The following is a 16,540-nucleotide window of genomic DNA, read 5'->3' as shown; positions in this document are numbered from 1 at the left end:
ATTCACAAAATAATTGTAGATTTACAAATGAAGGTTTAGCAGAAGCAGAAAACATCCAAACAGGATTAATGGAACAATGGGCTCTAGACAGATGAGACAACGGTACAGTTGATATCTGAAATTGTGGCCAGACGTGTTTAGAATTATAAACAACAACTGCCTTTAATCAAAAATAGTTCATGCCAACTTTCATTTTGAACCTGCCTTTCTGTCTCAGGATCTAGCCAGACTGCCGTCATAGAATCCATCATGAATTCCACATGATACTAGAGAGTATTTGTGTAGAAGGTTGAGATCGCTTTGCCCTGAGTTCCCCAAAATCATGGAAATGTTTGCAATATCTGCCAAACTGCATTAAAGTCAATGGGGAAGGACTAACTGAACTAGTCTTGACTGGATTATAATGGTGCAGTCATCTTTAAAGTGTCCCTGAGGGTGATCTAAGCTGTGTGACAGCAATGCCAACCACAGGACCACCATGCCTCCCCTGAGATCAAAGAACAAAAAACACAGAGATGCATGCACAATCAGATTTTGTCAAAACAAAGAGGAAATGCTGAAATCGCAGTCAAAAGTCAGAAAAAAAAATATGTAGCACTTTCAAAGGCAGAAAATTAAAAGTGGCATGTCACGATTGAAACAGCTGGCTCATTCTATTTCTTTGGGGAGCCATCAGTGCGACTTCAAAGTGTCTGTGCTGATGCTTTGCACTTTTTTTTTCCTATCAAAAAGATAGAAACATGGAATAAGTAATAATCCTTTCATTATTATTTCATAGTCTCTCCTGTGTTTGGGGGAGATGGAGGCTAACAATGTCTGTTTTTTTTTATCTGCAGGTGGCTAATTGCGCATGCACCTCCTCTTATACTTAAGTGACACTCGTAGATCAGTCTTCACACTGGTGACAAACCTTGAGCAAACTTTCTGATTAATGACTCATAGCATTTGCCTTGATCAACTTGAGTTATGATTTTAGCATCTTGGTTCTGGTAACAACTTCTATTTGCTCAATGGCTTCGAAAAGTTCTCAGTCAGATGGTTTTATTATGTAGTATTTGATAATGTCCAGCACATTTAAAACCATCTTTATTTTTGCTCACAAACCCTGTTGATGGCTGGCAATATAAAGATGTCAGCTGTAACTAAAAAAAGTAGGTGGACCTACTTTATACAGCAGTCTAGGCCAAGCTTTTTGTATACTTGCAATTGGCACAATTAACATTTTAAAATCATAACTATTTATTGTAATACATTACAACTTCATAAGCAGAGCTAACTCGTTATTTATGCTGTATATGTTTCATTAGTGTGGCCAAAAAGGTGACCTGAGCTTTGCGGCACCATCGTGCCTCTGTAAGATCAATGAAGAAAGAATGCAAGTCAAAGACATGCAATCATATATTTCATCAAAACAAAGTGGAAATGCCAAAAATTGTAGTCAAAAGTTAGAAAAAATACTTATGTCTTTTAAAGACAGAAAATTCAAAGTTATGACTGAAACGTCTTGTAAATAGTAATAAACCTTTCGTTATTATTTCATAGTCTCCCCTGTGTTTGGGGGGGTGTCAGGCTCCATCTGAAGGATGTTGCACTGGCCTCGCAAAGTACTGTGGGACACTGGTATATAATATATATTTATAAAAAATGGCCAAATTATCAGTAAATAATTTGACGAACAAGGGCAAACAAAGAAAATTTGCTGCAAAAAATGCTTTGGTGAAATTTGCTAATCAACATTGGTTGAGAAATGTGCAGGGGAGAGAACGTGAAGCAGACAGTACAAGCAAGAATGTCCACAAGCATCACAAGGCTGAAGTTCAGGAAGAAGAAATAGATAAATTACTTTTTCCAAGTTGGCGTAGGAGACCGCAAGACAATTACAAGAAATGCCAACAAGAGGTTTTGTGCCAAAGAAGGGCAATAGCATATACTGAAGCTAAGAATAACTGCAAAGAATAATTCAGCTATTTTTAAAAATTAGACCACCTTTACACTTTATTTTACAAAATAACGGTCAACTATTTATATATGCAAATATGTGGAAAGACATACCCCTTTGACATGATAGTTTATTATTTACTAAAACTGTTACTAAATCAATGTACAGTGTATTGAAAAAATAAACAGTGAAGTAGGTGTGATTACAGTAGACAATATTAAAAAGAGTAACATAATTCTTACCAGTCTCAAGATACCATAAGTCTTTGCAGCAGACTTGGTTGTTCCAGGCTTTACGGTATCCATCACGCCCACTCCACACATATAGTCGGGAATTGATAGCAACAGCACAGTGACCTGCTCTTGCCCGAGGGATGTTATCTTCCAGTGTGTCCATTACAATTGGCTCCCAGGTCATAGAATCTACAGGAATGATTAAAGAAAAAATGGAAAAGAGTTACAAATGAACAACTGAGACCAAACAGTCACAAAAATTACGTTTTAATTTTTTCTAAGTCACAAATGTAGAAAAGTATTCTGCCTTTTTCCATGCATGACAAGACATTTCTTTATTAGATAACTACCCTGACTTTTTACAACCAAGAATTAACAGCAACACTTTTCATGATTTCGACTTAACATGTGCACATTTGTTCAAACCGGCAAAGGGACAAATATATTGTTTTTTATATTTTTTCTAGTGCAAAATAACATTTCACATTAGAAATAAGGGGTGATTTTTTTTTTTGCTTTATTTTGGGTGTGTCTTTGTATTAATTATTTCACTTACTACTGTTCCAATAGTAAAGCTACCTAGTGAGCAGAACATTGAAAGATGCTCTTTCGTTTTGTAGTTATCTTTTCTCTAGGCAGTTAACATGATTTCATTGCAGCCTGTAAATTACACATAACCCTGCTTGCCATTATGCACTGGTATCATTATAACTTCTGCATGCAAGATCTTAAACTACAAAAAATGTTCATGAAGTTCACAGGTTAGGAGTTCTAATGTTTAGATCAGTGGGTCTTCCTTGGCAGCTTTAAACAATGACATATGTGCAAAACCATATCTCCAAATGACAGAAAAAACACAAATTTAAACGCTGCATCAAAGGCACATAAAGAAGATTTGGCCATATATTACAAATATGGCAAATCTTTGTTACTTTAGACATCATTCCATAAATAAATCATTTAAAAGATCTTTATATTTTCTACATTCATAATGTGTACTATTCTGAATAGTAATTTAAAAAATAAATTTTACTTTTGAAAAAATATGAAAATATTGCATATTCTACATAAAATTATTTCTCTAGAAAAAAAACTTTAAAATAAAACAAGAAGGGACTGCTAAAATATAAAGAACTTAATTTGGGTCTTGTACCAGGTAGCACTGCCAATTAAGAGGTAAAGAAATTTTTAAAAACAACTTTGAACAAAGTGAACAAAGATTTAAAAATTTAGAATAATATACAGGATTGCCAAGACCTAGCACACATTACCAATTTTTATGTACTTAACATCACATATCAAGTATTAAACTATCATTGCACAGTTTCTATCTAATACTTGCATAACAAAACAACCACATAAAATGTAACAACATAAAAACATCTAATAAGTGCTTTCGAAAGCTGCATTAAACAAACCGTGCTCATACCCAAAGAATGGCAAGTTTATCCAGAACATTAAAAAAAATGTATTTAATTGCTGAATAAGCCTAGCTAGAATATGAATCTATATGCTGATGTTTAATAATATCTCCTCCTCATTTACTGCAGCACTACGTGAACAAAGCTGAGAGTTAAACTATGTTTGCAACAGTTCCACTTCAAAGATTACATTTGTGGATGACAACTTCACTATGCACCTGTTCAAAACGAAGCTTACTGAGTAGATACCAACCTTGGACAATTCTTGGTAGGTACCAACCAGCGCATAATGAGAGCGTCCCACAAAACCTGTCATTTTAGAGATACTCCGACCCAGTCATCTAGCAATCACATTCTGGACAATATCAAAGTTGCTCAGATGTATTGCCTTTGCTATTACACAGTAACTTTAAGTTGGTTTAAATGTAAATGTCCCAGTCAGTAGGCTCCATTAATCTGTTTGTACTAAAACTGACATAATTTTGTGAGATGTCATAGAAACTGAGTTTATGTATGTTCAAACAAAGCAGATAAATTTAACTGCCGCATATACATCCTTTACATAACTATCAGTACTGTGCAACACTGTAAAGTGCAAGTTACACCCAATCAGGTGGATTTTTTTTTTTTTTTTTAAACATTTCTTATTTGGAAAATGAAGGACTGGACAGAATGCATTTTTTTTCCAAAATGTTACACATGATTTGGGCAGTTATTCCAATTACTTTTATGGGTGGGGAGGGTAACTATTTGCATAAATTGAGTTAGTTTGCAAAAGTTACCATTTGCGCAGTGTCAATCAAAGATCAATACTTTGTACTTCTTAAAAAAAAAAAAAAAAAAAAACTTCTAACAGATATTTGTAAAGTTATGAAAGTGGCTTTAAGGCTTGTATGTCTTCCACAATCTGGCAAACCAATTATACACTGCATGTCACACAAGCATGTGTGCATTCTCTATGTGAAGATGGGAGACTACGTAACATTAACTATATTCCTGGGTGTAATTGGTTATTTAGGTGTCTTGCCTCTTTGTACAGAGGGAAGAGAATTGCTTTATGACTGGAGGGTGGTTGAAAAAAAGAACAAAAACTAGCTAATAATGATGTGATTGATTATAACTGCTAATGCACAATGAAAGTTTAATATTGAATCTAAACATTTAGTTTAAATTAGGACAACACAATTTAATTAAATGTAAACAGGGAAACAACAAGGGAAAAAGAATCATTTTTTTTATAAGAATAGAGAAGAACAAATTAAGAAATGAACTATTCGTACAGAAAAAAAAAAATATCATTTAATATGTCAAGAAATTAAAATAGTTAGGAGTTCTACATATCACACCTAGTAAAGAGTTGATACCACCAGTTAACGCATTTCTTAAAATTTCAAAAAATTATTATGTAGTACATTTACCCAGATTTAGACAGGCCAGTGTGTTTGTACATTTCCATTCCTTTTCATGTGTTGCAACTTTCACGTCATCCATGACCAAGGGGACCCAGCCACCAAAAACATACATTCTAGAATAAATAAAAGTAGAAGGATTAAGACTACAACAGCAATACACTATTGCTTATTACAACAACAACAACAACATTTATTTATATAGCACATTTTCATACAAAAAGTAGCTCAAAGTGCTTTACATAATGAAGAGAAGAAAAATAAAAGACAAAATAAGAAATTAAAATAAGACAACATTAGTTAACATAGAAAGGAGTAAGGTCCGATGGCCAGGGTGGACAAAAAAAAACCAAAAAAAACTCCTTTCACACCTAAGCCCAAACAATCCATCTGGGCACATTTTGGTACTTTTAGCTGCAAGTGCTTTCTGTCCTTTGAGTCTGCACATATTCAGCTTTCCAGTTATGTCAGCTATGGATGGTACTACACAATATGACATATGAAAATTGTGAAGAAAACAATTTCCAAAAAAAAAAAAAAAGGGCAATTTCACTGCATTTTTATTAGGAGAAAAAATAAATAGAGCACATGGAGTAAATCAAACTGAATTAAATAAATTTAACTACAAAAACCTCTGTTAAAAAATAAATTTACAGTTAAGTCTTTGCTGTGTTTCTGAACAATTCTGTGATAAATTTTCGTAACTGTGAAATAAAGATAAATCAGCATTCCCTTAGAAATAAAAAACATTTTTAAGTACAAGCAAAGAAAATGTACATAAACACAAAACAAGGCAACCAAAATAAAAAATCATTACTGATGTTCTCAACTAGATTTTGCTGTTATAGGTGAAGGTCGTGCTACATTAGATGACTTTTCTAGTAATTTTTAATTTTAGTTCATTTACAAGAATTGGATTATTTTGCTGGATGCTCTGGTGACATGCCCAGGGACTCATTCCAACAAGTCCACCACTTACCCTGACAATATCAAATAACTTCTTTTTGTATTAAGTTGTGGGGCAGGCTGTATGTGCATAAGAGTTGACAACCAATGAATGCTCATCCATAAGTACAATACACATAATGTATCGACAAGGAAAAAAGAGACCTATGTTTGTTGGAACTTACAAACAGAAGACAAGCTTGTCCTTCTGATGTCCCGAGTTTCACATACCACAACAGAACAGAAATAGTAAAAACGCAGAAGGGCTTGCAGCTGAACTCGCCATAGACGTTAACCCTTCATTCAGATCCAGGTCCGTCAGGCAGCAAGCTGTTGGCTGCCACAAAAAGGGGCGAGCACAACTGTGCTAAAAGGTCAGAATGCAGTTTGTAACTTAGACATGCTCAGCAATTTTCAGTCTGTGAAACGGACGTGGTCTGGTGGCAAGATCAGCAATTATAGTTGGGAAGTCTGAAATGCCTCCATGACAAAGTCTTGTAAAATGATATTGGCTTTAGCCAGTGAGTAATAACTGGATTGAGAATGCCATGCAAAAGCATGTGCATCCTCAAAATGGCATGACTCAGGTGCAAAGGATTCTTCTTGCTCCTCTCCACCACATGCATCATCTGCTACTGAAAAACATCTTGCAGCCTTGTTCTATTCAAATCTGCAGATAATGTTTTTTGTGATCATGTAGTTTGTACAGACTATCATCAAGAACTCGTTCTTGGGAAACAAAAAGCGCCATCAACCACTCATACAGGTTCAAACAGTCATGCATTGATGGGCAGTGACCAAATTTGCTCTATTGAATTGTATGTGAATTTCCCCTTGGGATTAATAAAGTATCTATCTATCTAAATAATCCTCTGGTTAGCTGTGGAATTTTTGCTGGAAAACATTAAAATATGCCCTTGCACAATGCAATGTGTTAACCAGAAAATAGAGAAGATGATCTAAACATACAGTATAGATTTCAAAAAGAAGCGAGCAACATTCAGAGAAGTGATATATATCACAAGAAAGCCCAGTTCTCTGCTTTTACATGGAAGTAGAAGCATCTTAACTTCTCAAGCTGATCTTTATTAAAGAACACCTAAAACGGAGCACTGTTAATATACTATCTGTGCAAATAGTTAATAAAATCATTTGAGCTCATTAAAGTAGCATAATAAAGGCTCACCACACATATATGTGTTTAAAAAAAAATGTGAGCAAACTAGAGACCTTCTCACACTACTAGTAAAAATGCAAAATAATCAAGATTTAGTCAATTTTAATACAAATGAAATTCAAGATATATTTAGTAAAATTATTCCAAATCTTTATATATGCCTACCATAACACAGGAGCTGAAAATACTGAGTCATCAAAATTGCATCTTCAAAATAGAGAACGAAATGCACAAAACAGATTCTTTCTCAACCAACACACAGCTACTAAGTGTTTAATTGAAATGCAGACAAGGCATTTTGAAACTATAGTTTGTTGCTTTTTCAATATCTAGCACATATCTATGAAAGGAATCTGATATTACTCAATTATCCAGAGGACAACATTAACAAATATACACTAAACATACACTGACACTTGGATGTAACTAAAATTACTATGCATACTAACTTGTTTCCAATTGTGGTGGCAGAGTGCAAACTACGTGGCAAAGGGGCTGTGCCACTCAAAGTAGGCTTGTTCCAAGTTAAAGTATCTGTCAGGTAGAAAGCAAAATTTTAAAATAAAAATATTATTAGTTTAACTTTGTACAATGCTGTCAAAAGGTATATATGGAGAATGGAAGTTAATACAAGAATAACTAAAAGCTCCTAACTATCAGCAGTTAGAACAGCATCTGTTTCCATCTACATACATTTTATCTACTGAGATATAAATTTTACTAAAGTTAAAAATAAACGTTTTAAACATGATTAGTTATAGTAGAGCAAAAACAAATTTGGAAGAATACATGTGATACATATATACATAGATGTAGAATGCTGGAAGATGAGGAAATAACTGTGGGATTCAGAAAATAAACAATTGGTAATAATTTGTAATATGCATGTGCTGAAAGAAATGTGTTTATTCTTGCTTCTCCAATCAGTCACTTCAAAAATAATATAGTGTTATGTCAAATAGCAATATAACCTTATGCTACTTCTATTAAAATTAAAAGATATTAGCTAATTTTAAAAGAAAATACTGAATCCAATAAACAAATGTCTTACCAATATCAAGTGTCCAAAGGTCACCAAGTCTGCAACCACTCATTCCACCATAGATTACAAGACGTGATTTTTTGCTCTCCTTTTCCGTATATACTACAGCAGTATGGCTCTCCCGTGGTGGGGGCAACACACCATACGTGATTGGGATATCCCATCCTACAACACTGGAACCTGTGCGCAACTCTAGGACATATAGGTCATTTAAATACCTGGGGAAAAAAAAGGCAGAAAGAACATGAAATCTTCTCCAAAATTAAGTAACAATAGCTAAGCAGAAGAACAAGAAATGCAACCCTTATGAAGAGACTTGCTTGTGCTGTCTATATTTCAAACTTATAAAAGTATCAAAATTAGTTTTCAATATAATGTATTATATAGTCACAGTATAAAATAATTTGCTATTGGAAATTGAAAAAAAAATGAAAAAACAATCATGCCTGTTGTTGGGGTTTAAGATGGTGTCTAGAGGACACCAGTCCAAAGGGGACAAAAAAGCCTTAGAATATACAGAACATGTCCACATTCAAGCCAAGAATGTAAGTATTGATTTGCACATCTTGAGATAGAATACATACTGCAAAACAGTTTGTACTTGTGCTTATCGCCTCATTGCCTGGCTCCCTCCATTGCAACCTTTTACCCCCCCCCCCCCCCCCATTAAAACTGTACTTTCCTGTAGACTGTTTTATAAATATTACCACTGCAGTTTGTTCTGGAGTGATTTGAGCACTTAAAAGCAATGATAGTACCATAAAGTGTGTAAATAAAAAGGACTGTGAAACATTTTGTCAGTTTTTGTGGCCTGCACTGTGATTTGCATGAAAAGATGTCTGCAGAGATTAAGTTTCCAGACGCACATAGTTCAACATTCTTAATTTTTTATGGTTATGTATGTGTTAAGCTAGCATTATCACACATCAGACTTGGTGTACTACATTGGTGTTATGCTTTGCTAGATAAAGTGCTTCAACTGCATTGTTTTAGAAGCCTGGTTAGCTGTACGGAATACTAGGCTAAGCTACTGAGGAGTTATTATTGGATTTGTATGTTTTTCTACATTTACTTTGTTAATTTTGCTTTATTACACGATCTTGCCTTCTATTGAACTGCAAATTAAATTCTGTATATGCTGCATTTTATTTATGCATGTTCACATGTGCTTAGAGGCAATTCAGTATCCTAAGTGTGTCTGATAGAGAGAACCTGTGCTTGACTTTAGACTTCATGAGCAACAGTGCAAATCAGGTTGGCATTGTGCAGCATTAAGTTTTGTTTACAGTAGTCTGTGGTACACACACTCTCAGGTATATTTTTTGGAAGTTGAAATTCTGTGATTTCTGTATGTATTTTATTATGCCTCTAATCATATGTATCAGAAGTACTATGTAAGTAACTGAATACTTTTCTGCATACAAGTGTGTGTGTGGGGGTATAAATATAATTTCACCAAGTAGAAGATAGAGTAAAAATGGTAGCTTTGGTCAGATTTGAATGTAACACTTTGATCTGTAATTTTGTACAATTGCAAAGTTTGGAGAGTTTAGATCAAAAGCAAAATACACCGAATCATGGTTCCCATTAACGTACTACATATAGCTTTGATTCACATTTATGTGTCCCATAGAATGAAATAAATGTTTTAAGCATTGTGCACATAAGAACAGGAGAAAAAAAGTAAAAACATAACAAAGTAAGCTACATACAACGTTCACCTACTCTATGTTTTCTAACCATAAAGAACCTCTTCAGTGAGCTGTCCAAGCATTTGAATGGACCATGGCATGCCATTGCTCCTACGGAAAAGGCAACCAGAAAGCCAAAGATGAAAGTAGTAACCTAAAGTAAGCATACCAGCTACAGACATGTCTATCTTAGAGACAGTCTAATTTCAGCTAGATTGCTTTACTTTGAGTGCCAGGAGCCAGCGAGTATCTGAAACTGAGGAGCGCTCGGATCTTATCAGACTACTTTTCCAGACCGGCCACATGATCTAATTTTCTTTTTTTATACACATTAGAATAGTGAAGTTACACCAGACCCAGAATGAAGAAGTCAGGCAGCAGCTGTTCTCACTTTCTAGCATTTGTCTTTGCATAAAGAGTACTGGAACAGTTTTGTGTAATTTAAGTTAGTGTTTATGTGTGCTGTATTATATGTATTATTGTGGGACATTCCATATTATAGTGTGCCCTCCCATAATGTTTGGGTCAAAGACACATTTTCCTTTAATTTAGCCTTCTGCTCCACTGTTTAAAATTACAAATCAAACAATTCAAATGTGATTAAAATGCACATTGCAGACTTTAAGGTATTTACATTTACACGCATACATTTTGGTCACACCATGTAGAAATTAAAACAATTTTTATACATCGTCCTCCCGTTTCAGGGCAATTGGCATCACAGGTGTTTGTGAATACTCAGATGTGTTTCATCCTTCAATAGTGGAGGCATAAGATACAGAGGCTTGCTTGTACCATTTGAAAACTATAGGTGCCACTGTTCAGCATGAGGGCAAGAACTGTGTCAATGAAAGACAAAAAAGTCATTATGAGGCAAAAACAAAAATAAAACCATTAGAGACAACAGTAAAACCTTAGGTTTACTTAAATCAATTGTCTGGTATATCATTAAGAAGGAGGAACACAATGGTGAGTTCAGTAATCGCAAAACAACTGGTAGGCCAAGGAAGACATCCACTGCTGATCACAGAAGCATTCTCTCTATGTTTAAGATAAAGCCTCAAACACTTGTCCTAAAGATCATAAACAGTCTTGAGGAGGCAGATGTGGATGTGTCAGAGGCTACTATCCACAGAAGACTTCATGAACAGAAATACAGAGGTCATAATTCAAGATGCAAAACTAGTCTGCAAAAAAATAGGACAATCAGATTACATTTTACGAAAAAGTACTTAAAAGAGCGTGCAGAATTCTGGAAAAAGGTCTTGTGGACAGACAAGACAAACCTATATGAGTGATGGCAAGAGCAGAAGTGTGGAGACTAAAAGGAACTGCCCAAGATCCAAAACTAACCACCTCATCTGTTAAACATTGTGGTGGAGGGTGTTATGGCTTGGGCGTGTATGGCTGCCACAGTTACTAGCATACTTATCTTCATTGCTGAAGGAACTGCTGGCGGCAACAGCACAATGAATTCTGAGGTGTATAGAAACCTCTTATCTGCTCAAGTTCCAGTAAATGCCTCCAAACTCATTAGATGGCACTTCAGCCTACCAAAAGATGATGATCCCAAACATACTGTTAAGGCAACACAGAAGTTTTTGAAAGCTAAAAAATGGAAAATTGTTGAATGGCCAAGTTAACAATTGAGCATGTCTTCCATATGCTAAAGAGAAAACTTAAGGGGACAAGCCCTGAAAACAAGCTGGAGATGAAAATGCATGCACTAGAGGCTTGGCAGAGTATCACTAGAGAAGACAGTCACGTGTTGAGGTCTATGAATTCAGACTTCACGCAGTTATTGCATGCAGGAGATATGCTACAAAGTACTAAACTTGTCTGCTTTAATATACCTACCAAAGCTATATTTCAAATAATACGGGGCCCTGAAAATGAGAGTGGGGGTTTGTGTGTATTAATAATAAAATCCTACATGGTGTGACTGAAGAGTATGCAAATACCCATAAATTAATGTGTGCAATATGCATTATAATCACTTCTGAATTCTTTGATTTGTAAATTCAAACTGTGGAGAAAAGGGGGTAAATGAGGAAAAATATGCTTTTGTCCCATTATGGAGGGTACCATAGGTAATATTGTGATTTGTGTTGTGTATTATATGTATTATTATAATTATGTCACTGCAACTATGATTTTGACTTTACATCTTTGCATCGGATTATTTCTGAAGCTAAATGCAGGTGGAGGAGGGCTTGGTCAAATGCATAGGATGATGAATTTCATTCTAATAACTTGCTTATTGCTGTAATGTCACTCCTATGTAACGGCAATGTTGAAAATTAAAACTAAAACAATAAAACTTTATGAATACATGATATGAAGCCAAAAATTCTCCCAAATATTAATTTATCTTGAAAGCATTTATATCAGAAAAGTCTCCCTCCACATTGTTTCCACAAAAACACTGTTACTGTTCACTAGACTCATGAAAGCTGCTGCTGCAATCAAGCTATCATTATCGTTAAAGCACTCAAGCTATACTATTTTCTGATGAAATTTTTAATATTCCAAGAATGCAGAAAAATAATCTTATTTTAAACCAGAAATATGCCAGATAATGAAGATGGCAAATATGCAGAATCATTGCATAGTCTCATTTGCATAAGCAAGAGAGAGTGTGAACTTAAAACACAAACAAAAATATGAAATCCTTGATTTACACAATGATGCTTAAGAAAATTGAAGGTTGGTGGTGCACTTGTGGAAAAAATAAATTACTTCATACTAAGAGAGATTGCCTTTATTGTAGAGTGTGAGATTTTATGTTACTGCCACTGGAAAATAGAGAATATCCAGTGATGAGACACTTTCATTATTCAATATTGTCATTTGTGTTATTAATGAGTATGATCTTCTGGCCCTCAAATTCACAGTAATGTGGACACATTTATCATTTTCCAAAAATAACTGGAGAAAGTGAAAGAAGTCTGAAGGACCCAACAAAAAACATTTTCATTAGTGTGGGTTTATCTTATTTTTGGAAACAAATGTTCAGCACTAATGCTTCATGGTTCCATTCTATGTGTTACAAGCAATAGTTTTAAAGATTTTTAATGGGGCTTGATGGAAGTTATAAATAATTTATTTTATATTGACCATCCACATTTTTAAACCATTTTAGCTTGCTGAATAGCTACATAAACAATGAAAAAATTAGCACCAAGTGTATTTTATGCAAGTCTTCCACTGCTAATAAAAAGGTTTGAAATTCGAAACAGAAATCTTCAAAGCTTGAAGGGAAATGTGAAGAGATAAAGATTATACAGTATAACTTAGCATTATGGTTCTCCATATTTAATGGTGGCTGGTGGATTGTGGGAAGTGAGAGCAAAATGACGTGTTTTTTTTTACTTCATAAAATGGAAACCAGAAAATGACTGTGCTAACAAAGGTCCTCAAAAAGTGCTCCACTGATAATAACAAATGTACAAGTACAAACATAACCACATAATTTAAGAATTCATTTAAAAATGTAGACTTTCCACTTGATTAACATAGGCAACAAAAAAATTAGCTGTCACAGTAATTGTTGATAAAATAACCCCCAAATACATAAACCATTCCACATAATTTTTTCATACAAAGCCAGAAATTAAATGCATCACAGAAAAAGACTGTCCATTCCTGAGCAAACATTATTTGTATCACAATCTTGTGAAAATCAACCAAAGTAACAGATGTGTTTTCTATGCAAACCTGGGAATGTTGTTTTTTGGATCTTCACTGTCATTGGCCAATCCTCCGAATAAATAGCATTTATTTCCCACTAATGAAAAGCTATGCCCTAGGCGAGGACAAGGTGGAGGTCCATTCTTTGGGGCTTTGGGTTTCAGTCTTTTCCACTCCCATCGACTGGCCTAAATGGTGCAAAAATATTAAAAAAATAAATAAAACTTTATTATAGTTTGTAACTCTTAATAGCAACATCTATTACTGGTCACTACTTGAACCATCTACATTAAGTGTGAGTACAGCATTTTATTTTTTTTTATATTCTTTAGATTTACTGGGAACAAAATACATTTTAATACAGTAGCAATTGATTCTGCTTGATTTTTTTCTGTAACCCTTCTAATCCATCCCATACACACACTGAATTCCAGATATTTTTTTCTAATTGTCAATAATGATACATGTTTAACCCTTTATATAAACAATTTACTCTTGTATAATAATGAAAGAAAATGATCAAAAATGCAAACTATTCAAAAGATGTTCCATCAAGTATTTAAACACAGTCTCAATATAGGGATTTCTAGAGCTCCATGAATTTGGGCCTCCTATTAATAGTACAAATATATTTATAGAAAAAGAAGAAAAAAAACTCTGCGCTGTGACTGGGGTATACTGTAATTTGATTTTCTATTATTTTGTTTTATAGCATAGTATAAACTAATCTTTTTAAAGTAACAGAGCTGCCCTGGACATTGAGTAGAGTACCAAAAAAAAAAGAATCAATGGACTCATGGTTTCACTGGAGATGATTTAAGCTCCAGCTGCTTTACTAAAGATATTAACAATGATTCAATCTGGCTACAATATGATCCAGTCCCTCATAATGACTTTACCTGATCCCCCAACAACAATAAAGTAACTTTAAACCAGAAACATGAACAATTTTGGTTAAAACTAAAAGAAGAAAAATGGATATTTATATAAAAATAAAAATGTTACAGCTTAGTTTAATCCATGCATTCAACCTATATCACTTTTGTTTATTTTACAAATAGCACAGATTTATGCATTAACATAGGTTAATCTTAAAATATCACATTTAATAAAAGAAATTCAAAAGCAGCAGCAATGAACCAAAACACTACAACAGAGTTTGTAAAGTGATACTTCCTTTGCAAATAAACAAATAACAAAGTCATACTACTAAAGCGAATCTAAAATTGATGACAGGGGAGGAAGGAGTAGTGTTTTATTTCTTTAGCAGCATCCCCATTCCACCAAAGTTCATGAAGATTATTAGGAGAAATGCACCTGTGATTCAATTGATTCTTTTGCTACTATTATGCTCAGTTGTCCAAGTTTCATTTTTTTTTCTTCTTCAAAACAGAAATCTGTTAAAAATGGAAGAGGTCTAAAATTTGTCAGAAAATAAAAATCAATCATTGGGTTATGAATTAGTAATTTTGCTCTTCATTAGCCCATGCACATAAAAATTATGACTAGATGCAATTCTGTTTTGAATTATCTATATGTAATCTCTGCCTTGTGAAAAATAATTTGGTCAGTTTACAAATCATGAGATATCGAAAACTGAATGCATAACTTGCATGCATTCTATTACATATCAGTATCTGTACTGTCACTAGCCAGCTTACTGTCTCAGCTTCTTTTGTGAGCAGTACAGTACAATCCCTCTTAACCCGCCACCTCGTGTCTGGACCCACGGCCGGTTGCCGTTTTGGCTGGTTAATTCGACGCATACCTATTATCATGTAGAAAAATATTTCTAAAGTATGTACTGTACATCTTTGACGTTCCTGAAGAAACCATATCCACAAGGCTTCATCTACGATTTCACACACAGGTTTTTTTCTCGTACAACAACTGGACAATGTAGTGTAGCAGGTCCACAGCTCAAGTCAAAAAGGCCATTTTTTAAATAAATAAGCGCCGCACTCGTGGCTTAGTGAGTATGTGTGGACGATCGGTTCCCGGGGAATTCGTGATGCGGGCGATCCTAGCTTAAGTGCACAAGTGAGGAGTCGTCCGCATCCATAATTGTTCCTGGGAACTGCTAATTGCCACATCTGATCCACGCCCCTGTGATAAATAGAAGGGTGAGGCGGCTAGTGGGAGAACTGGAAAGAACGGGAGGTTAAAGGAAAAGGAAGCAGATAGAGGAAAGCCAGTGTAGGAGAGCGAGCGAGCGAGAGCAGATTCGATGGAGCAAAGGCAGGCAGCTGGGAGGTGAACCCCTGCAGATGAGTGTTTGGCTGACACTCGGTGGGGCTGAAGAAAGCGGTCACTCCAGCTGATCGATCACGGAGCTGGAGTGACCAGTATTGAAGACGAATGATCGTCGAAAGGCAGCAGCAGTCATGGAGGCTTTGGGCTGGTTTAGCCCCAGCGTGAGCGCCCTGGCTGCTGGGGAAAGAACCCAAGTCTCGGTCCAAATGGAGCCCAACGTAGCCAGGGATCGGAGGCTACCGGACCAGTGTGGAAGGCAGCTGCACCTGCAGGTAGGGCGACTCCCCTGTTGCGAAGCCCGATGAGAGAAGCAGGGGAGCCGCCAGGTAAAAAGAAGGCGGCACCATGGAAAATTCATAAAGGAATATGTAAACAGAACTCACTCTGAAAGTAGGAGCCCTCTCACCTTCCAGGAAAGAAGGAAGTGCGTACATATAACATAAAGAAGAACTTGGAATTAATTTTTTTTTTAATTTTTATTTTATGTTAACAGGCCGGTTAATGCAAGGCCAGTTAAGAGGGATTGTACTGTAATTACAAAATGCAACTTTGACTACTGAGAACAGATGCAAACACACACACACTGAGTAAATAAAGAGCTGACTGAACTGTAACTGCTTTCCTTTTTAATTCAGCCTGTTGAACACAGCATCACGCTGGTTGGGGTCCAGAAGTGGCAGAATTCAAAATTGTACATCTAAATTATAGACCCTACTAGGAATGCTAAAATCCAAGAAATT

The 16,540-nt window shown here is 35.2% G+C and overlaps 2 protein-coding genes across 4 annotated transcripts in view; one reads left to right on the top strand and one right to left on the bottom strand.

Moving 5' to 3' along the window:
- si:dkey-13a21.4 (uncharacterized protein LOC494576 homolog) overlaps positions 1-16,540 on the top strand; it is a 991,873-nt gene that overhangs the window by 111,731 nt on the left and 863,602 nt on the right. The gene's annotated exons all lie outside the window — the stretch shown is intronic.
- Positions 1-16,540, bottom strand: part of hcfc1b (host cell factor C1b) — a 155,785-nt gene that overhangs the window by 76,557 nt on the left and 62,688 nt on the right. For all 3 annotated transcript variants that reach the window (XM_028813306.2, XM_028813307.2, XM_051933482.1), the window contains 5 exons: positions 13,575-13,735; positions 8,176-8,384; positions 7,574-7,658; positions 5,012-5,118; positions 2,182-2,361 (listed from right to left, as the gene is read on the bottom strand). In XM_028813306.2, the coding sequence (XP_028669139.1) occupies positions 2,182-2,361; positions 5,012-5,118; positions 7,574-7,658; positions 8,176-8,384; positions 13,575-13,735 (742 nt within the window). The remainder of the gene's footprint in view (positions 1-2,181; positions 2,362-5,011; positions 5,119-7,573; positions 7,659-8,175; positions 8,385-13,574; positions 13,736-16,540) is intronic.

The sequence above is a fragment of the Erpetoichthys calabaricus genome, chromosome 11 (genome assembly GCF_900747795.2).
Source record: "Erpetoichthys calabaricus chromosome 11, fErpCal1.3, whole genome shotgun sequence".
NCBI classification, from domain to species: Eukaryota; Metazoa; Chordata; class Cladistia; order Polypteriformes; family Polypteridae; genus Erpetoichthys; species Erpetoichthys calabaricus.
The sequence above is the reverse complement of the archived record's forward strand: the minus strand, read 5'-3'. Positions and strand labels throughout refer to the sequence as shown.